The sequence below is a fragment of the Melanotaenia boesemani genome, chromosome 18 (assembly GCF_017639745.1).
Source record: "Melanotaenia boesemani isolate fMelBoe1 chromosome 18, fMelBoe1.pri, whole genome shotgun sequence".
NCBI classification, from domain to species: Eukaryota; Metazoa; Chordata; class Actinopteri; order Atheriniformes; family Melanotaeniidae; genus Melanotaenia; species Melanotaenia boesemani.
Genome location: NC_055699.1, coordinates 13,919,926 through 13,943,110, shown reverse-complemented (window position 1 = coordinate 13,943,110; position 23,185 = coordinate 13,919,926). Strand labels below are relative to the sequence as shown.

Sequence of the window (23,185 nt, the reverse complement as noted above, 5' to 3'; positions counted from 1 at the left end):
CCCTTCAGAAAGCTGCCTGAAACTAACAATGTGAATATTTGGTATGTAAAAGCAAAGTAGGACTGTCCACTGTTGACGTCTATCCCATTTGTATACTATAAATCTGAAGCAGCTTTTCAAAATTACTTTCAATAGCTTTTTTTACATTCAGTTTTCTTGCTGATGTATTTTGATGCCAGTGGTTACAGTTGATCTACTTTTCCTTACACTCCAAACCTCTAGGAAGCGACAGAGAGCCCCAGCTGTTGTCTCTCCTGTGCGTAAAGAGTCTCGTTGGTCAGGCGCAGCGGCTCTCTGTCTGGACCCTCCCATTAACAGACGAGTGACACGCCATTCAATAGCAGTCTGGCCCTGTGCATGTCGAAAGCCGAAAGCTCTCCGAGCAGCAGAATATCATACTATCTGGTAAAAAAGAAAAGAAAGAGACCACATCTGGTGGCAAAAGTCTCTCCAACTGTCTCGACATGGGGATTCGAAAAAAGACTAACAAAAACCCGCCGGTGTTTAGTCATGAGTTTGTCATCCAGAACCATGCAGATATTGTTTCCTGTGTTGCTATGGTGTTCCTCCTCGGGCTGATGTTTGAGGTAAGTCCACATGTTGAATGGATTTTAGTGGTGGATTGTGGAGAGGGAGGTGGTGGAATGGTCTGCTGGCTTTGTGAACCAAACGGTGGTGGACAGAAAGCCGAATACTTCGCATTTGTTCTCCTGGAAACTGACATGGCTGTCTGATCTATTTTTCTCACTACTTCCTCCCGTGATCGAAAGTTTTCTTTCCTCAATGGCCTTTTGGTTGCTTTTATTTCGCGAGATTGTGCAGCCAAACGGTTTGTCTAACAAGGTTTTCTGTATGATAAAGAGCTGTGTGAAGTGGTGCTCACTTTCCATCTGGCTGCTTCCCATCTTGAAATGTTTTTTTTTTTTTTTCAAATTTCTGTTCTCCGGGCCCGCCGTTTCACCACATTAATAATAGTAATGGTAAAACCTCTACAATGCGCAAACATATTTGTAAAAAATCTAATTGTGTTGCAAGTTTTAAACACTGCATTGATGTATGCTGCTGGGATATTTTGTAATACTCGTCTTGACTGGTTTATGCGTAGATGTGTTACGTGGCATTCACAGAGAGAGAGAGAGAGAGAGAGGGGGCTGGCTGTCATCGGCGAAACCCGCTTGCACCAAAACTGAAAGTTCCCTTTTATGCTAAATTGCGTTTGAAATTCAACTAGATGTGATGGTTTGACCATCATGATGCTAATACAGCTTTGCAGCCTCGATTATGTAGTCTGGTTTGCTTTAAATCGTGATTTCTCTTCTCTACACGCGTCTCATCTTTTCGCCACTGGTGTCCAGTCGACAATAATTAAAGCTACTTCCGGTTTTTCTTTTCCACAGTAAGATTTCTGAGAAGAATCAGCGGTTGCGGCGAGCTTTATTCGTGGGGAACAGTTGCAAAAATGTGTTGAAATTAGTTGCGATTGCTTTACAGCTGCAAGTTTAACAGACTGTGATCCCATTGTTGCTGTATTTGATACGATTTTGCCGCCCACGCGCAAGTCGTGAGGTCATCTCTTATGACTAACTTGCAGCTATTATTTTGGCTAATAGTTGGATCTTTTTAAGCCACAAAAGCCATTTCACAAATAACTATTATTAAAATCACAAAAAATGAACAAATAGATAAATGGACTAATAATAATAATAATAGAATAAAATAGAAATAATAGAATGTTATTTTCGACATTAAAATGACTAGAAGTTAATTAGGGTCACATTCCAGAGCAGCACCAGAGGAGTGGTCTGGAGGGGGCTATACAATGCAGGATCATCCTAAGTAAACAACTGTTGAGCTGTTTGGATTACCAAATTTAGCTTTACATTAGCTGGCCACTTTAGTTGTAATAATTCGTTTAGCATTTTCTGAAAGCTAAACTCTTTAAAGAAGTCTACGTTTACACTGAAGGTCTTAATTCTCAAATCGATTTTATTACCGACATTTATTTATTTTATTTTGCGTGGTCTTTCGCATTATCATTTGTGACCATCACGCAAGTGTGAACGGTACGTGGCCTTAAAGTGACACGCATGCGCAGTGGAAAACACGACGTCACGCAGTCTGCAGTGTTTATGAAAGTAAAATTGGATGCTTCCCGTGTTTATGTATCATTTCGGAAGTACTTACACAGTCGAAACCAACAAAATTATGCCCAATTAATGAATGAATTTAGTCAATATTTCTGCAATCCCGTAGACACATGACATAACTAGCCGACACGCCCCCCCCCGAGCGCCATGTTGGTTGCATCGCGGATATAAACAAGCAGCACAACGAGCAGTATTTTAGTTAGTTGTACGTTTTAAAACCATTTACTTAGTCACCAGTATAGCGAAAAAGAAGAATGATGATAGGATACCGTACAGGGACAAGCTTATCAAGGAGGCCCGGGATCGGTATTTGGCCAAACTGTCTACATTCAATAACTTAGATCCTTACAACCTCCAACCTCACCGCTGGGCATCACAAGCTACCACGTTTATGGTATCAGTGTTTACACGTATGAACGGTTCAGAAAATACAAATCTCTGGAAGCTCACGGACATGTGACGTTTGTCGCTTTGAGACAATTCCCATAGGACCACATGATATAGGTCGAATTTAAAAAAAATCAGATTTGTATCATTCAGACTGTAATTTAAAAAAATTGATATGAGTCACATGTGGGCACGGAACCAAATTTACATGTGCCATTCCTTTCCAGGTTTGCACACGCACCACCACCCACCACAATCAAAATGTTTAGTTGTCAAATTTGTAGTAAAGTGCAAAGTTCTGGTTATCTGGTCCAGGTTTGCACAACTGATGGCATTCTTCAGTTGCTAATACTTTTTTTCCCCCCAATCAATCCACAGGTCACCTCAAAGTTTGCAGTATTATTCATTACTGTCCAGTACAATGTGACCACCTCAACAAATGGTGAGTGAAATACTGGCAATGATGTGAACACAGGTGTTTTCAGATGATGTGCGACCTTTTTCTTACTGGAAACTTCTCATTTGGATTCTGGAGCGGTACATGTGTGGCCTTACACAAACCCATTTGAGAGAGCCCCCCCCCCCTGTCGCCTCTTTCCTGTGGAGCTAAATTTGGTCTGTCTGATTCATAAAAGTTCTCTTGTGGCAAGGTTGTGCCGGGCGAATTTGGGCTGAGGTGCAATATAGGCCTCGCAAGTCAAAGTCCTCCATGTTTCAAGGTTAACAATTTTTTTGGGGCAGCTTTCAATTCTGTCTAAAGAACTCGTAACCTCAGGATTTAGAAGAACTGTGTTGCAGACTGAAAGTTTGCAGGCTGGTGATTCAGTTCTTATCTGTGAAACTTTACTGCATATGCACCTCTGTAACTTATTTACAGCTTGTATCTAAAATAGTAAATAAATGCATTGTACCATCTCTCTACAGAGAAAGAGAATTCAATTATGCTTTTGTATTTTACTTTGTCAGCGCTGACGTTGGCAAACAACTGGAGTGATATCTTTATGTGGTTTTATAAAGGATGAGCAACAGAAGAACAACTCATGCTTTTGTAAAACAGTTAGTCTAGAGCTGTGTGCATCTATTGCACATTTTTGACAGTGTTGGAGGGCGGACAGAAAATTTTAAACTTTACTAGGACCGTCTTAGTGTGACAGTTACATATTGCTGTGGTGTAATACTGCACAGTTAAGTAATCCAAACAGGATTTTATGTTGTTGAACTTGCCACTCACTTTCATGAATTAAATAAAATGTCATGTGAAGACCAGACATATTTGTAATATACAAGCATCTACTGTCAGATAAAAGCAGATTTGATGACTTGTGTGTGTGGTACAGAAGCCCCAGAGGAGACGGCTGGGAACAAATTCCACCATGGCATCAAGGACTTGGCTACTATTTTCTTCTACATGCTGGTGGCCATCATCATGCATGCCATCATCCAGGAGTATGTGCTGGATGTAAGTGAATTTCACTCCATAAGAGACTTTAAAAATCTTTGAACAATTCTGCATTTTTTTATTGTTGTTCATCTTTGCAGAAACTCAACAGGAAGAAGCACTTCTCCAAAACCAAGCACAGCAAGTTTAATGAGTCGGGTCAGCTGAGCGCTTTCTACTTATTCTCCTTCGGTTGGGGCACAAGCATCCTGCTTTCTGTATGTCCAGAAGTTAGATGCTTTTGTTTTTGTTTAATTGTGTTTTTAAGCCCAAGAAAAGAAGTTTAAAAAGACTTGATTTGTCTTTAGGAAAACCTCCTGTCCAGTCCGGTCAGCCTGTGGGAGAATTATCCTCATACACAGATGCTGTAAGTTGTTATGTGTGGAATTTGTTCTGTTTATGGATAAACGGAGTAGAAATCTGGCACGCAGGTTCTTCAAATAGTTTCATGTTTTGTTTCCTTTAGATTCCAGATGAAATTCTACTACATCTGTCAGCTGGGCTATTGGCTACATGCACTTCCAGAACTGTATTTCCAAAAAACAAAGAAAGTAAGTGTATGTTTGAGTGTGTGTGGTGGACCGTTCGTGTCTTGATGACGTCTCTTCAGCCCTTCTGTTTTTTTTCCTGTTTGACTTCCTTGGCCATGTGGCATTGTTTCAAATCATAATTTTCGTCTGCTTTAAAGTGTAGAGCCACGCTGGTGTAAATATTTGACAATTCTTGGCCTCCTGTCCTTTGTGTTTACTGTTTAGGAGGATATTCCACGCCAGCTTGTGTACATCTTCCTGTACCTGGGACACATCGCTGGCGCCTACATTCTGAAGTAAGAGCTGCCACTTAAGAAAGCCTAAAATTAAGTGTGTAATTTTGTGGGGCTTGTGTTTGTATATTTCCCTTTAGGAGAAAGTTAGTGTGTCTCTAAAGATGCCACCTTGTGTCTTTCAGTCTGAATCGTCTGGGTTTGGTCCTGCTGGTGTTGCACTACTTTGTCGAGCTCCTGTTCCACTTTTCCCGCCTCATCTACTTCAGCAACGAGAACAGACAAATGGGGTGTGTTCTGATTTTCAGCATTAATGATTCCTGATTGAAAAAGTCTCGACTTTGCCATAACAATGCTTCTTGTTTTTGTCTGACAGTTTTACCATATGGGCTGTCTTGTTTGTCCTTGGGCGGTTGCTCACCCTGTCCTTGTCTGTCCTCACCGTGGGCTTTGGCCTCTCCACAACTGAGAATCAAGGGTTTGATTTGGCTGCTGGGAACTTTAATGTTCCCTTTGTTCGGTAAGCGAATATGAGCAAAAAGCAAAGACCTCAATTAAATCAAACTTTATTTATAAAGTGCTTTTCATGCCGAAGGCAACACAAAGGGCTTTACATGATTTAAAATAAAGCAAATGGTGCATATTAAGAAAAATACAAGCCCTTACACAACAAAACAGATAACATAGCAATTTAAAAAAAGAAAAAAATTTAATTATACTCTTTCACACACACAGTCACATGCACACACATGCATACACATAAACAAAACAGTTGCCCCCCCTCGTGCCGCCAAGTTCTGAAGTAATTGTAAGTTTGAAATAGACTTTTTGGGAAGACCAGAGAGCAGGACATTACAGTAATCTGTTCTAGAAAAAAAGCATGCATCAGCACCTCCATGCTGACAAGACCTGCCAATCATAGATTCCAAGAAATTCCTGTAGAAATGCAGGTTAACTCTACATCTTTCAATTTTTATTCACCATTACTCAATAATGTGAAAGACGCATTTTAAGTGTCTTTTAAGTTTCCTTGTATTTTTCCATTCCAATGGGAACAAATTAAAATCACAAGGTATAGATCTTTCCTGAAGTAGCACCAAAAGGGTTTCAAAGAAACGTTCTAGTTAACAAGCAATCCATCAAGATACTACATAGAACAACATAAGTTAAAATAACACAAGTTTAAGACACAAAGATGTCATAAAATTGAAGACCAGTCATAAAAGGCTAAATAGAGACAGATGTGGTCAAACACAACAAATTACAACCCCATGTATCTGCTTTTAACATATTTAAATTTGGACACATTTGCTTTAGATTCAGGTGATTTCTGCAGTGTATTCAAAGCAGTGGGGGTAACAAACTTTAAAGACTTTCATTCAAAGTTTGTTATTAAAAAAAGATGTAAAGAATGGGCCGGGTCCTCCTCTTCAGTAACCTATAGTGTAGAAACGTGCAGGAAGAAATACGTTTTTGAAAAATATGTCTTGAGGTTCATTTCACTCACTTAAAAAGACTGATGCATGCAGTTCAGGTGTTTAATGATCATAGAGAAAGAGGAAGTGAGCCAGCTTCAGTGAATTGGTAATGAAAGACAACCACATCGCATCTTGTGGCAAACAGAGGAATTCTTCTCTAAATCACCATTGTTTTCACTGAATCTAGTACATCAGAGTAGGATGCAAGAGAATTAGGAACTTAAAATGCTTGTTGATTTTGCACAACTCTTTTTTTGAACCTCTTTGAAATGTTAATAGTCCCTTTCTGTCTACCAGGGTAACTGTCCTGGCTGCCATCTGCTTCACACAGGCCTTCATGATGTGGAAGTTTATCAACTTTCAGTTGCGCCGATGGAGAGAGCATGCCCAGGCTCAGACCATGAAAAAGAAACAAGCTCCTCCTAAGAGCAAATCAAAGAAAGACAAAGGTAAGATCAGTTTCCCAAACAGAAAACTGGGGAAAAAAAACATAAACCACAATAAAATAGACAAAAATTTTATTTTGAAATTGAAATGTATCATAATAAACTAAATACTTCTTCTTTAAGTGGCGTTAAATTGGATTTTTTTCTTTGTTTTTTCTGTTTTTTAGCCAATGGTGTAAATGGAATGAACTCCCATGGAGCTGATTCACCAAGAGCAAGAAAAGAGAAGTCTTCATAAAAAAATGAAAGACATTCCCCTCAGCCTTCCATACCCCCCTTACCTTAAAAAAACAAAAAAAACAAAAACATGTCTCCCAGGCTTTCGAGGCTGTGTCCAGCTCCTTGACCTTGATGCGTTTCCACCTCTCACGCAGGACTGACATCCTGGCTGGACTTCCAAGAGCCGTTTAGCTTTGCTTGCCGCCAGTCGTCCAGCACACCTTCAATTCCCAATCTCTACCTTACCGTTCCATTATGAATGAAACGAAAACAAATGCAGAAATAAACTGATATAAAGAAAAAAAAAACTTATTTAAGAAGTGCCTATTGCTACAGATTGTTTTGTACAGAGTGTAATTTTTAGATTTCAGAAATGATCACATCAGTGTTTTTTCTCCCACATCAGGTCATCTGACGCTTTGAAACAGCATCTATTCCATTTATTTTCCTTTTATTTATAACAGTAAGCTCTGCTCCTCCTCTTTGCTGCTGCCTCCTGTCCTTCTCTTGAAGGATTTTTCCAGACATAATGTAGAGTTAACTTTTCTTTGTAATGTTTGTATCTTTCCATGAGTGGGTGTTGTGTAAAGTCTTACAATGTCCATTCTTAAAAGATGCTTTTGCTCATGTCACTGACACAAAGTCGATGCAGATCTATTGATAGAAAGTAAAGTATATTACAACATTTTCAGTCAGCTCATGGGTAAGCTGAGCATAAATAAAAGCCACCAGGAAGATTTCATGCTGCAAGTACATACATAGTTCAGTACTGTTCAGAACTGCCAGCGAAGATGCATAAAAATGATGTAGCATTTGATTATTGGGAGTTGAAAACAGCTTTGATATCACAGAACTTATTTCTTGCCATGAATTTCTATAGAATTTATACAGTTGTATCTATAATGCTGTCAATGACACCTTGTGCTTTAGTTTTTAATTCTATAACTTTGTATGAGATGGAAATATCAGGCAAAACATCCCTTTAGCGAAGGACTGAATGTCTGTCTTGTGTAGTCTGGCCTCTTTACAGTGTCTAAGTGGAATGGTTTTACTGTATTTGTTTGGTCTTGAAATTACCTTTTAGGTTAAAAAAAAAAAAAGATAATGACATGTAAAAGCATGGATTGCGAATGAAAACTTTTGTTTTAAGTCTCCCACCCAAACCCCCTACTGATTGTGCCAAAAGAGTCAGATTGACTGTTGCTAACCATAAGCCTTTTACTTACATACTGTCCCATAAACCTATGGAGTGCAGTTAATACCAACTTGTTCTAACGAATAAACACATAAAAGTAGTTTTAAGCACACAGTAGTGGGTTTCTCATCTTGTCCTGAGGGTCTTTTTCTCTGTAAAAAAAAATAAAAGAAAAATGTTCTGGTACAAAATTGTTATTCAGATTTATGGATGATGCTTTGTTTTATGTTATTGTGTAGCAACCTTGTTGGCTTAAATGGAAGGTGGGAAACACCACCCACCTTTATCACTGATGAGTCAAAACACAAGGATCTTTATCAGCAAGCTGAAGCAGTCATGTAGCTTACATTCTCACACTTAGATCACCAGTTTTGCTCATGAGGATCACACAAAAAGTTGCTACACTTAGCATAAAAATAGTACAGAGTTACTTCACTGGACAACAAAAGCCACAGATCAAAGATTACCCACACAGCAGTGACACATAAGCCAATAATGAAGTATCAGCAGAAGGCAAATGGTCACGTGAACAGAAGGTTCAGCTGAGTGAAAGTGACCAAACGCGAAAAGGGCCACATGCACATAACAGTCCCATATTGCACAATATCTCTATGCTTATTTTCTCTAGGTACCCAGAAATGCTCATGTGTATACCAGAGATCTTTTGTCCCTGAGGACCACTCCCCCACAGATTTTTGGGTGTTCTCCTCCTTCAACACACCTGACTCAAATGAGTTGGTCATTGTACAGAAGTTTGAAATAAGTTGTTGGATCCATTTCATCTGAATTTGGTGTGCTGAAGTGGGGAAACATCCAAAAACTTGCAAGACATTTGCTCTCAAAGACCAGATAGATCCATGGTATAGAATTAGTGGCTACACATTCATACACCGGGTTCAGCAAACGTTAGCCAAGTTTTAACATTTCTTATAGAAATTAAAACCAAAGATAAGGAAAGAGAATCTTCATTGTCTTTTCAACAACACCAAGAATGAAATTCTGGGGCTTAAATTCACCTTTGGCATTCATTTGTCGGCAAGCTACATTTTTATTTTTATTTTTTTTTATTTTGTTTAAATGTAGCCTACAGGATATTGAGGACATGACCCGAAGATTGGTCAAAAGTTGCTTTCAGCCACTTGGTGGTGATGTTGCACATGTTTTACTTGGAAAATAAAAGAAGTGGGGGGGCTTGCTTGCACGTTTAATTCGTTGACCAGTTGACCAGACAGTAAATCAAGATAAATAAGTAGGACACTTTTATCTGAAAGATTTCTAAGGTTTGTGACATTAGCTGGAGGTTATTTTTCAACATCGTTTGTGTATTTCTTGAAATAGCATAAATGTCATAATGGTATGTCCCCTTAGATTGTTATTGTGATTATTTATCCTATTTTTGTATTTTCTTTAAATTATTAGCTACAACTGAACTTTTTACTATGTGTCTAAAAAAACTCATAAACCTCTACCCATAATTATATTGGACTACATAAATGTTTATGAGCCTAAATTTAAATACTATGTGAACCATATTTCCACTGTTCTGGATATATTCGGTATAACAGTCTGTATACAATGTAGTTTTTGTTATTGAGAAACCATAGTTATGCGTGGTGGGTTAATAGTTCCTTTTTCCCAACCACAAACATTATTGACTTTTTTATATAGTCAGTCCAAGTAAGCATCAGCTGCTGTTAATGTCAACGTTGTGATGCTGATTAATCAAACTGCAAGTACCGTAATCCTAACAGGTAAACCGCCGTAGGATTGCTACGATCCCCCACGACGGCAACTGAGTTGATACTGCTGGAGCCCCGTGATGTGGTTGGGTGTGGGGGAGGATAGCAGCTACCAGCCAGATAAACACTCAGCATTGGTTTGCAGAGCAGGAGTAACATGGCGGCACAGTTAGCCAGCAGAAATGTTGTTTCACTACTGCGAAGGTCAGAGCTACTTCGGGTAAACGGAATTTAACTACGCGGACTCTGCCAAAAGTATCAAATCGTAAGTAGTCACACGCGTTTGTGCTCCACGTAGAAACGAGACGTGATGTTTTCGTTGTGAAATCCATGATTCAGTGCGAGCGGTCTTCAATCTCGGCTGTGTGTCTGTCTGGCAGAGGCTCTCGCTTCGGCGTTAGCTTATTAGCAATCGTTAGCTTCTTGACTAAGCTCGCTGTTTATGTCAATAGTGTTTTCTGCAGCAAGCTCATTTAGACGGTGCAAACCGTGAGCTTGCAGAGGAGTTATTGCATTGCTAATGTGCCATTTGTATTTGTTGGGGGCACGGTGACACGTATATTTGGTAAAAAGTCAAATGTGGCGTGCACAATACTTTCATGTGTCATTGTTTTTTGTGCTGAGTTAGCGAGTGACCGTACCGACAACACTGGACGAAGTTCGCCAGTTTAGCAGGAACGTACTTAGCATGCTAACCGTGTAGCTGCAGGCTAGTTTTGCTCTTTGGCAGAGTACGAGTGAGTCAAGACGGTCCACACCATGTGTTTGAGCGGGCTGTTAACGTTGTTTGTTATGGTAGTAACCAAACCGCTTACTCCGTGCCACGTAACGTAGGTAGAGGAAAAGCCTGTATATGGTGTAAGGACCTCTCTTTCTTTTTTCTTTCCCCGCTAAAGTAATGTTTTTGTTGCGCTTGGCAGTCTTCACTCTGTATTATCGACGTACTACTAAGACTAGCAGCCAGCCTGTCGTGACAACTTTCATACTTAAAACCGCTTCAAACGCGAGTAAATATCCAAAAAGTTGTCTATATGTACAAGTACTCAGTAAAAACCTTGATAAGCCAGCAGAATTTCTGCAGTTTTAAAAAATAAACTATAAAGCAAACATGGATGTAATTTGGAACACAAATTGAGTAGAACCTAGTGTTGCATGCTGTACAGATTTCTACTTTTGTTTTGCTTTTAGCAAATGTCTGAATTATCGGGTGATTTTGTAGGATTGCATATAAAAATCAGTTCTCTTTTTACTTTTGTTGAAGCATTGCTTGTTAAATGATAAGGCTTTTTTGTATTCAGTGGCACTCATATTTGGCTTTGCAGGTCTCAGATTTGAATTTAAGTTATTAAACAAATGCAGCTTAGTTATAATTGGAAACCTCAGCAAACGGTGTATTTTTATGTTAACAACTCTTCTGGAAAAATGGCTTCTATTGGAGTTGGTCTTTATATCAAGCTGCAGAAAAAGTTGTGATATAATATGCTTGGTTTAACTTAATTTCCCTGGCAACAGTGTTAACTATACAGACATCACAATGTTGCTCCTGAAACAATATTTTGCAGTCCTTGTTGGAACTTCAACTAAATAGCAAAGATGCCTGAAAGTGTAAGGCACTAATGCAAAGTGGGGGTATGCTGCTTTGTGGTTTCACTTGTGTGTTGTGTTGTTCCTGTGTCTCGAGTGCAGGGCTCTCCTTCTAAAGGGCCCTTATGCTTGACTGATTCAGGACTATACAGGCAGACAGCTTGTGTCATTTCAATGAGTGTCAGCACTTCTGTCGGTAATGCTGGAGGAACGCATCCCGTGGAACCAGCTGAGCAGCCTCTGTTGCACCGCTCTGCCCACCTGATGGTGCATGGTGCTTGTCACATCACTGATACCAGATTTAACATGACGTGCTGTCAAGCTGCCGTTTGGCTGTGACTTCCTTGCTTCCTTGAAAATGTGATACAATGGATTTAATTTGTAGCTGCCAGTAGTTATAAGGAATGTGAACTTGGAAGAAGCTTGAAAAAACAATGTGAATATGAGGTCTATTTTTTTTTAAATGTATTAATAGCACTTTGGCATTCGCCAGAGCATATAAATTGATAACCTTCTCTTACCTAGTAGATAAATTAGGGTATATACATATGCACAGCTAAGTTGCGCTGTAGTTATAGCTTGATTAGGCTATGTAATTGGACTACTGTCCATGTCCCACCAGCACCAGTAAAAAAACTAAAATAAAATGAGTAGGCTGGATGGTTGTTCATCTCAAGCTCGGGTCCTGTACTGGAGTCCTGGAAGCATGAGGGTCCTACGCAGTATCTTAGCTGTTCCTAGGACTGTGATCTTCTGGGTGGAGATGTCCGATGTTTCTCCAGGTATCTGTTGGAGCCACTTCTTCATTGTGGGGGAAATGGCCCCCAGTGCTCCAGTGACCACTGGTACTACTGTTGCCTTCATCTTCCAGGCTTTCTCCAGCTCTTACTTGAGTCCTTGGTATTTCTCCAGTTTCTCATGTTCCTTTTTCCTGATATTTCCATTGTTGGGGATGGCTACGTCGATCACTACGGCTTTACTTTGCTGCTTATCCATGATCACAGTGTCCGGTTGGCTGGCCACCACCATTTTGTCAGTCTGTATCTGGAAGTCCTAAAGGATCTTAGTCCTCTCATTCTCCATCACATTTGGAGGTATTTCCCATTGTAACCTAGGGGTCTCCATTTCATATTCTGCACAGATGTTTCTGTACACTATGGCAGCTACTTGGTTGTGGCGTTCCATGTATTCTTTGCCAATTAGTGTCTTGCACCCTGCTGTGAGGTGCTGGATTGTATCAGGGGCCTCTTTGCACAGCCTGCACCTGGGGTCCTGCCTATATATATATATATATATATATATATATATATATATATATATATATATATATATATGAGAGAGAGAGAGAGAATTATGCCAGACTCCATTAAGCAGAGTGGTGAATTGGACAGCTTTATGGCTCTATACGTTTTGTATGTGCTGTACACAATGTGGTTTATTTTTCTGTTGTTACTGGCTCTTCTTGTTTTGATGCTTCTGGATCACAAAGCATAAGATGAGGACTGTGGTGCATGCTCAAAGCACCTCAGCCAGTTTGAGCCCAGTTGAAGATTTACATGCAGAAATACGTTAATTGTCAATCTCATATCATGGATGCTTTAGTCCGACCTTGAGATATTCAATTTTAGTACGATTTCACTCTGGCCAACATGTTTAAATGCATTTTAAACCCTCGGTTTTTGTCACACAAATGGTAAATGTCAATACGCTTAGCTGTGTAAATATACTATATTTTTGGTTGTTTTTGTAAATGTGATGATTAAGACATGAAGTGAGCAGGGGCTGTATTCCTAACGATTCTTAGTGTAAAGAGTTGCTCCTAAGAGCCAAATTCTAAGAAAATTCTGAGAATCATGATGTTTTCTTAGAATTTCCCTTAAAAGTGAAGAGTAGATCCCAGTAAAGATAAAAACTATTCCGCAAGAATCTTGACTCTTGAAAGAGCTTCTAAGGTGAGGACTGTTAAGAGCAGGGAAGAGGACTTTTAAGATGCTTAGGAGTTCTCTAAGCAGAGGACAAAATGGCGGGCAGAAGAGGCAGGAGAGATATTCTCCAAACACTGGATGACAGTGAATTAATTAAACGTTACAGATTGGATTGTGCAGGAATCATGTTTGTGGTTTTTCATGAAATATACCTCACAAAACATTTTGATGCTCATTGACCAATTGAGCCAGGAGCAAACACTGTTCCTCTGTCCAGCTGGGTTTCCTTGTTCTTTTCTTCTCCATCGTTGTTGACTGGTTTGTGGTAGATCAGAATGCCAACCAACCCGCTTCTTATAGGCCGGTCACCAATCACAGACATTGATGGAAGCTGAGCCATTTTACCCTCATTAATATAAAATGGAGTTGAAATGTTCAAAGTTGAAAGTGCAACTATGACTAGCATGACAAATAAATGAACTATCAGTGTGTGAATACTCTGCAAGTGGGTCTGAGTTTCTGCATTTCCTGTAGGATAATTTTAAAGTATAGCTTACCATTTATATAACAGATTTTCTTTTATGTAAAATATTATTTATAATTACTGTTTTCATATAGATTAGATTTTATGATTGAGTTTATTGATTTGCCCATTTTCACCAAACGTGTGCCTAGCATTTAGGCTCCACCAATCACAGCTTTTGAATTGATGAGTCATACCTAGCAACGAGGTCAACCACACCTCCTCACTAAGATAGGACTTTCTGTCCATTCCTTGCTCAGAGTTCTCTGACAGTGTTCTGGAATCACTGCTAAGCTAAGACTCCTTGCTAGGAATTCTTAGGCTAAGTTAGGAGCTCTCTGAGAGGATTCTCAGAATCTTTAGGAATAGCAGCCCTGGAGTTTCTCTTCTGTTCTTATTGGCATGTTAAAACAATCATCCTTTTCATTTCTGTTCATACTTCTCTTTTTTCTGTCCCCTCCAGTCAGGTTCAGCAATATAATGGCAATTCTGTAACTCAAAATGACTAAGAATTTAAATTAAAAAAATCTGATTATCAAGAGGAGCTTTACATCCATAAAGCTCCGTTTGGCAAAGCAAATTTGATTGGTAGAACACAGCAACCAGATCATCATCCTGCGATGATGCTGGGCAGGACAAGTTTAGAAAAAAAAAAAATTAAAAATTGTTCTGAGTGATTATTAATCCTATGATGAATCATTTTTGTGCTCAAGGGAATGCTTGTTTTCTGGAATGATGGTGCCCCCATCTTTAGAGAACAAGGACACACTGAATAGTTTGAATAGGAAAATTTTGTAGCTTACACAGTGCCTTTCCAAAAAAAAAAAAAAAAAAAGTCACCACCTGGATTTAACTAAGCAAATAGGTAGGAGTCTGACATTAGATAATTATAAAGTACAGACCAGTTATTGTATAGATCATTATGTTTCGCCAGGCAACAAGATCTTTAACTGATGCAGTTAGTAGCATCTCATTTCTTAAACAACACACCCTGCGAGAGTGGGAAAGATTTTAATCTGCATCAGAAGGATCAAATTTAAATGCATCAAGCAAAGAAAATGGCTGCGGAGATGCTTAAACTACTTTTAATTCAGTTAAGAATTGTCCAGCACATTATTCAAAACTAGAAGGATAGTAAGGAACCATCATCTTCCAGGAAGAAATGTGATCAGGTAAAAGAAAAAAAAGAAATCTTGAATGATCTTGATCTGAAGTCACTGAAATATTTGGTGAAATCAAATCATACTATTACTGCTATGTCTGACAGTGAAAGTAAGAGTATTTCCACATGCCAAATGTGAAGGGAATTCAAGGAACGGTGAATAAACAACTTTGTAGCCTTAAGAAAACCATTTATCAGGGAGGCTAATTGGGGAAAAAAAGGCTAGGAAACAAAGATTGGGCTCTGGAGCAATGGAAGACAGTCATGTGGTCTGATGAGTCCACATTTACCCTGTTGCGAAGTTATTGGCCAAAGAGGTGATGCATATATTACCTAAACGTACAGAATGACCAGGTCATGCCATCAGTAGACTTTTTTTTCTTCTTCCTTGATGGCACAGGCATATTCCAAGATGACAATGGCAGGAATCATTGGGCTCAAATTGTGAATGAGACATTATTTTCACACATGGACCACAGAGTCCAGACCTTAACCACACTGAGAATCTTTTGGATGTGCTAGAGAAGATCCTCCCATCATTCAAGATCTTGGTGAAAAATGAAAAACTCTGGATGGAAATAAATGTTGCGATATTGCAAAAGCTTATCAAAATGATGCCACAGCAAATGAAGAGCACAATCAAAGCTAAATGGGGTCCAACTAAATATTAGTGTGACTTTTGTAGCCCTCGTAGTTACCAGATCTCAAGGCCCTGTAAGAGTTTTGATCACTGTGTTGAATACCACCACCAGCATTCTAGTGTCAAATGGAGAAATATTCTATGGAAGAAGGGTGCTTGATCTCTCCATTAGAGCTCCAAAGGTGTATTGCAGTTGTTCTTGCATCATACAGTAACCCAGTACCCTGGCAGGACTGTTTTTTTATTATTATTTTTTTTTCCTCCCATGAATTTGTCACCTGTCTGTATGTGATGCTTCTGTGCATGACTGGAGCTGTTTGTGGTGTAAATGTGTCTTCAGAAGAATGTGTAGGTATGTGTGGGGATTAGAGGTAACAATGCTATTATTATTATTATTATTATTAATAATGTTTATTCATTTAACCTGTGAGCATATGTGCTTTAAGTGAAAAAATAACATCTCTTGCCAGACTGAACATTTTAACTCTTATTGCCTGAAGTTATTGATTTAGTAATTTGCAGAGAAGCAAAGCTTGCATTCAACAAGTCTTTCTGTCTGCTGATAAAAGCAGATCGATTTTTTTCAACCTTGTTCTAAGCAAAAAATGTTTTCTTGAGCTATTCTGTTCATTCTAAGAGTTTATTAGGATAAAGACATACCCTCTGTACAAGTTACAAAGAATGCAGTCGTGTTCAGATGCAAGCCTGCATTCCTGCAGCATGTGGCTTCTGTTGTTTGTGTTTTGCTTCAACACATTACTTATTTTAGAATGGTATTGACTGAAAAAATAATTATATAAGAAAAGAATCCTGACCTTCTATGTGTACAAGAATTTCTGTGTGCTGATGACAGAATTTGTGCTAGCTAGTATGGAAGTATGTGGATGTTTATACAAGGGATAACTGTGTGGTGGTTTTCTCTCACACTAACTTGGCACCGTCAGTGCAACGGGTGTTTCCTGACAGTAATTCTCTGGCTGAGCAAATTATAAACTGCAGCTACAGCAACAGGTGTAGGACATAGTAATGCCCATAATGTCCCATGATTTGAATACTTGAACTTCTTTTTTTTTATATATATACTTTTGGCTGTATTTAACTCTAAAAACTTATTTCTCACATCTTTTTTTACTGATGCTGCTTTTTGCTTCCTACTGCTTCTTAAATACATGCTCACCGTTTCATTAACCAAACTGTTTCAATACCTTCTTAGCAAGAAACTTGCAATGACTTTTGCCCCATGATAGGCCAAATTGTTGCGTCACCTGAGTGATACAGTAATCGTTTGACCTTTGTTCTGTTACATCCGCTTCTAATTATAATGCATCGCCCTCCCTGTCGTAGCAATATTAGTTCAGTAATGAGGTTTAGGTAGCGCAGCCACACTTTAACCGTAAAATTGAATACATTTTTATGCTTTATGGGGTATACCTCAATGAAAGCTCATTGAATGTTTTTAAAATTCCTAATATGCAATTCAAACATCCCTTTAAAAGTGTCCATTCAAAATGTTTCCAACCTGTATTAAAGCCAAAGAGGATGAATACATTCCATGTTAAAAATCCAATGAGCTGTTTTAGTTTGTATAATAATTTAAAACATACTTGTGTTGGAAGGACTTTAAACACGACCTGTTTGTCTAGACAAATACCTTGCACCTTGTTACTGTTTTACAATAACAACACTTTTCTTTGCAAACATCCTACCTGCTCCCTGCTAGTGTGAGATAAGAGCACCCAGCAGCAAGAAGTTCTTCAATTTTATGTTTGTAGCTTTGCTTTTCATAAAATCTTTGCTGACCAGACTAGTTAGACAATCTGAGTGGAACTACAGATGACATTTAAAGTTCAAGCCCAAACTAGAAGATAGATATGGGCTGTGCCGTAATCCAGGGTAAAACAAACGCAAAACACGTGGCTTCTGTTCTAGTTTAGATGTAACAGATCGGACCACATTGTATTATCTGGCAATCACTCGCTCTATAAGGTCCACAGCATATTCTTGACACGGCGCACCCTTCCCCCTGTTATCTGTTTGCCTTGTCTCTCTGGGCATCTCACCCTGCTGCCTCTGCGTTTGCGTCGTCATGGAAACAGCAGTGTGACAGGTCCTGGGTGGGCGTGAGGGATGAGCTGTGGGGTAATGGCCAGGTTTTTACAGCTCAGAGAAAGAGAGAGATGGAGAGCGGAGGGGGAAGCAGCAGAGGAGAGACATCTTAAGTGAGGCAGAGATGGTTGATGGAAAGCTGAGAAGGCTTTGACATCGAAGAGGTGAAGCAGGGGGTATTAACTCCATTTTTGCTTCAAGGCGTGTTGTCATTGCGTTATTAGCTGACCTCAAATCAACCATCCCATCTGTCTGTGCCAGAATAGGTCTTGTCTTGTAAACATCACCCTGTACAGATTTTTTTTTAAAGTTTTGCTGACATTGTGTGCTTTCTGGAAATGATCCAAATTGGCCACGTAAGAGTTCCCAAGAAAAAAAAAGCTAATTTATTAGAGCTAGTCAGTGTAGACTGACATATTCCCATGTAGTATTTAGCCAAATGCTTTCCTTCAATAAGTCTTTTTAGTTTGCATGGCCAGTGTTAGGCAATCAATATGTGATGTGATAGTTATTATTGAGTCATCTTAATAACACAATAAGACTCGAGGTGCCCTTTACAATTGAGAACTGGTACTCACCAGTTGCATCAGGTGTTAATGGGTCAAACCATTTTTGGAAAGCATTAACTTTGTCAAACAATTACAAAACCAGTACAGGACATGCCTGGAAATGGCAAATACTAATCGAAATAATTGATAATGGCATTACTGTTCTAAAAGTATTTCATTTTCATCAGATGTTGCTCACTTTTGTGGTTGTAAAAACATGTTGCAGGGTTTCCACTACATGTCAGTGATCGTGACGCGTTACGGCAAAATAAAAGCCACAGTGCCTTTAGAATTCAGATTTTTTTAAGATGTTACAAATGTAAATTATATGGATCCATTCATACAGTATAAACAGTCTATATTTGCGAACATTTTCCGACTATAATAAGATGTGAAATTGTACTCAGAAAGTGGGACGCTGCTCTGCAAATAACTTCATTTTAAAGGGTTACATACTCCACAAGAAGTGAGAACTTATTGAGGCCGCAAGAACAAGAAAAAAGTTTGTTTTTGTCCAATTAATTCGGAAAAGTAGAGGGGCCAAGCAGGAGAGTGTGGCATGAGAGCTTTAGGTTCTGTGCAGCAGAACCAAAAGCTCTTCAGAATCAGATGGGTTGCAAAGCCCTCCCCCCAAAGTTTAAAACAATCCTAAAGGAAACCTTGTGTTGCTATCTTATTATTTGACATTTATTGCTGTTGCTTAGTGAGTTTGCTAATCCAGAAACCACCTTGGATTTAGGACAACTCTCTGGAAAGTAAAAACCTCATTCATCCACTTTGCAGATTACCTGGTGAGACACATTGAGCCAGCACAGCTAAGTAGTTCAAATTAGAGCCTGGCAATAAAAAAAAAAAAAAATTCATAATATCATTATATGTGCTGGGGTATACAGTAGGGCAGGGCGATATGGCAACAAATAATTATAAAAATATATTTTTTCATTTTGTCCAATCTCGGTTTTTCATCACATTTTTTTTTATTACTGCCAGTTTGAAAGCATCTGTACTGAAAACTAAAGAAACTAAAGAGTAGTTCAACATTTTACTAACCTACTAAGTAAATAACAAAGCAAAATAAATAAATTCACTATCAGAATCTTAATAAATAAGAATGATGGTGTTTTTTGTTCACTGATGTGAGGAAGCAGATGCATCTCCAAATAAAAGTATTCTTGCAGAGAACAGCTCAAACTTGGATCCTATTTCAAATATCACCAGTTGAAGCATAACTTTGTTTCTGAATTCCTGATGTGGACTATTCTAAATGTATGGCTTGAAAACTATCAGAATTTTCATAAATAACAGGGATAAAGGGTTTTTTATGGATTCAGTTCACCACTGTGACAAGGCAGCTAGTTGCTCAAAATCAGCTTCTCACAGAGATAATGCCCAATTTGCATCTACTACTGCATGCAGTAGTTAGTAGCAGAATGTTTTGGGCAGTAACCATATTTTTGACCATGCTACCGTGCACTAATATATGCATGAGTTTGCGCGTGCACGAAACTTGTGAAGGCACACGCCTGAAAATAAAGGCTCTCCCGAAAACTCTGTTGTAATTCAAACCCAAGCAAAACATTTGCTTCTCTTTGAATGCTGCTCGTCCAGCTTAATGGCTGCAAACGATGATGCCATTGACTGCTGTTTTGGTTGTGTGGCTGCACCGCTAGCAGCGGCTAGACTGCTAGGTCTACTTTGCACCAAAACTGGCAGGCTGTACAGACTGTGCTCATTTTAAATGATTAAACAGATTTGTTGTGTTGCTGGTTTTTGAGGGCACCAATCAGCATCAAACCTTGCATATCAGCTTAATTTGATCCACTCTCTTTGGAGATATCCATACCATAGCTTTATATGTATGGATAGCCATAACTTTTCTTCTTAACAATAATGTCATCTTCAGAGGATAACTCTGATGTCATGACAGCTATTTAGCTGCCATCAGCTCCATGTTTGGTTATTCTGCTTGCCTAACTTCATCCTCTCTAGCAACTTACAAATGGAAGTGGATCAGGAAAAGGTTGACTGATTGGCTTTTGTCATGCACAATTCCGCCATGTTTGAGTAAATAGGCTCACAGCTGATCACCATGATTGACCAAAAATTTATTGCGATCATTAAGCGTGATCATATGATCGCCCAGCCCTAATATACAATATGACGAAAAGGGAAAATGAGGGGATCATTGCTAATTAATAAACAAGTTGGCTAAAAGAAACTCTGGCTCTGCACCCCATTTGCTCAGTTTTGATGTTAGGTACTAGGGCTGCAACGATTAGTCGACATTGTCGACAATAGTCGACAATAAAAATAGTCGACAACGAATTTAGCCGTCAACTATTGTCGGCAAAAAAAAAAACAAAACAAACAAAAAAAAAACTACAGAGTAAGACATCGTCTTCTAATCCTATCTCTGCTGAAAGTTGCACAATGCACATGCGCAAAGAGGGGAAAAAATATAGAGTGAGACATCGTCTTCTTTTTTGATCTCTGCTGAGCGTTGCACATGCGCAATAAAGTCCGCCAGGAAAAAAATATGCGGACCAGGGAGGAAAACCGCGGCGGAGAACGTTAAAAGTCTGGGATAACTTCACATTAAACTTACAAAATAAATTAAATACATGTGAGATTTGTGAAGCGGACCTTGTGTACCACGGAAGTACGTCTGCAATGCTCGAACATTTAAAGAGAAGGCACGTCGGACTTGCTTCACAACCTCATGCAAGATTTCAAAGCTGAAAGTGAAAAAAGATCCATATATATTAATCATGAGATACATAATCCGATTGGTCGACTAGTCGTTTTAATAGCCGGTGACTAATCGACCATCAGAATAGTCATTAGTTGCAGCCCTATTAGCTACATGTGCTGCAGACTCACTGTTCTATTTTTCTGCATTCTGTTAACAAAAAATAAAAAAATAAATCTGTATCTCTATTTTTCAGTACTGATGAGCTGTGAGAGGTCAGTTTTGGTTGATTATTTGTTGGTTTTGAGGTCAAATGTCAATGGTAGAGCTGAAAGCAGAAATGTCCCACAACAGGCAAAATCATGCAGCTTTGCTAGGCTAACAAGGTTTTTGCTTGGCTAATAAGCGGTTAACATGTTTCAACTCTGTCAGCTCTGGTACTTGCATAAACATATAGCTAATACATAGAGAATGTTTAAGTGAATAGCATGTTTTTAAAAACTAAGCTTAGTAACCTCATGCCAAACCTTGCCTCATGTTATACCCCCATAGAGAATCAGCCTGGGCTCCAAGGATCTTGAGGCTCACAGGCAATCCAATGATTTCAACAGTCCACACTCCTCCACTTATGCAGGTCAGCCACAGCAAAGTGCATATTGATCTTTAAAGCGAGATGATATTGTGGTGTCTACTACTCATTGCTAAGAAGGTGCCCTTAGCCAGTTTGGCTTGAGCAGAGGAGACAGCAGAGGTCACATGACTGTGACAGCTCTTCTGCAGCTGTTTTTCCCTTGTGTTGAGCCTGATATATGTTAGCTGTACTTTGTGGTAGATCTAATAGCTGATTGTATTTTGAGAGTATAGTGTTGCCATCTTTATTTCAGGAGCTGTTTTTTTGTTTGTTTTTTTTTAAGGTTACTGTGAAAATACAGGGGAAGATTATGATAAATTATTTCATTTGAATTGTGTATTTTTAACCAGGGAAGATACAAAGTTTGGACTAGCAAGGGTGAATCACATGAAGTGGTCATGTAAAGTGATATATGTCAGGAAGAGACTTTAGGGTAATATTTTAGGAGTGTGGTGTCACAATACCAGTATGTGCAAGTGGGTGAATTGCTTTTCCCTCTGCCACAATCTGTTTGTGACACTGGGTGCTAGCATGCACTTGGCACCTTTCCCATTGCCTAGGGCGGAATCCTTGGCACCGAGGGAGGGAGTGAAAACTTGGATTGAGCAAGCTGCCTGCTGGAGTTGGGTGGGTGGTCCAAAGATATGCAGCGTGAATTGGCTTCATGAAACCTTGTCCACAGTCTTATTCTGAGATAGTGGGTTAAGGTAGCACCGAGTGACATGTGCAAAGCAGCAGCATTTCTCACTTGCTTGTAATAAAGCCAGGGGAATGCTAGGAGTCAGTTTCAGGCTTTTCAGTTCTGTATACAGTGCGAGGGTCAAACTCAGACCAGTGTTTCCTACCAGCAAGACCACCCCCCCCCCCACCAAAAAAAAACAAAAAAACAACAAAAACAAAAAAAACATTCAGTCTCTCCTTTTCAGTCTCTATCTGCCTGCTGACTCAGCAGGGTTTCATCTACTCATATGGTTTTCAATACATTATCCTCTGTTTTCAAGGGGGGAAGGAGGCTTTTTTATTAGGTGACTGCCTCTATTTATTTTAATTCTCCCATAGTGTATTCAGGTACATCTACAGCATAAATGGTTACACATATTCCTGAGCCTCATATCGCATGTCATTATCTCCCTTTAAAAATGGAAAATGTAGTGAAAACAAATGTGCATTCTGATTAGAAATTTTTAATTAAAATGGAGTATACCAACTGTTACATCCCCTCATTTTCAGAGGATTTTATCAACAGAACATGTTTTTACATGACATGTACATGGCAAAATGCAAAAGAAAGATAATTATAGTTTATATATGTATATATGTGTGTGTGTGTGTGTGTGTGTGTGTATATATATATAAAGAAGCACAATCAAAATGCAAACATCAAGTGCTTGCTTTAATTTTCTGGTCGTAAGTCAACTGTCATGGCCTCAGATTCTTTGCAAACCCTTGATTTTTGTTTTATAGATATTTATGTTGCAGAGGCTCGCAGTGCAAACATTGCATTTCATTGTTTACGTGGTTTTGCAAGTCTAGCATGCTGCGAGGAATAAATTGCACCTGCTGGG

The 23,185-nt window shown here is 39.0% G+C and overlaps 2 protein-coding genes across 10 annotated transcripts in view; both read left to right on the top strand.

Moving 5' to 3' along the window:
- Window positions 1-320: 320 nt before the first annotated feature.
- Window positions 321-8,266, top strand: tram1 (translocation associated membrane protein 1). The gene is made up of 11 exons (XM_041968303.1): window positions 321-587; window positions 2,913-2,976; window positions 3,872-3,993; window positions 4,074-4,190; window positions 4,281-4,339; window positions 4,439-4,523; window positions 4,728-4,798; window positions 4,921-5,025; window positions 5,112-5,255; window positions 6,511-6,662; window positions 6,827-8,266. Exons 1-11 carry the CDS (start codon window positions 465-467, stop codon window positions 6,895-6,897), a joined length of 1,113 nt encoding a protein of 370 aa, XP_041824237.1. The 5' UTR covers window positions 321-464; the 3' UTR covers window positions 6,898-8,266.
- A 1,040-nt stretch (window positions 8,267-9,306) lies between these two features.
- ncoa2 (nuclear receptor coactivator 2) overlaps window positions 9,307-23,185 on the top strand; it is a 63,468-nt gene continuing 49,589 nt past the window's right edge. For 4 of the 9 annotated variants that reach the window (XM_041968292.1, XM_041968296.1, XM_041968298.1 and 1 more), the window contains exon 1: window positions 9,882-10,077. The gene's annotated coding sequence lies outside the window, so the exon portion shown is untranslated. Of the gene's footprint in view, window positions 9,354-9,806; window positions 9,825-9,879; window positions 10,078-21,604; window positions 21,624-23,185 lie in introns of those variants that run through there. The other 5 variants (XM_041968293.1, XM_041968295.1, XM_041968297.1 and 2 more) reach the window with 5 other exon arrangements.

Excerpts from the sequence above, each read along its gene's own strand:
- tram1 (XM_041968303.1), top strand. The coding sequence starts at position 465 with ATGGGGATTCGAAAAAAGACTAACAAAAACCCGCCGGTGTTTAGTCAT. Across the intron at positions 588-2,912 it reads TCCTCGGGCTGATGTTTGAG|GTCACCTCAAAGTTTGCAGT; the intron begins GTAAGTCCACAT and ends ATCAATCCACAG. Across the intron at positions 5,256-6,510 it reads TTTAATGTTCCCTTTGTTCG|GGTAACTGTCCTGGCTGCCA; the intron begins GTAAGCGAATAT and ends TCTGTCTACCAG.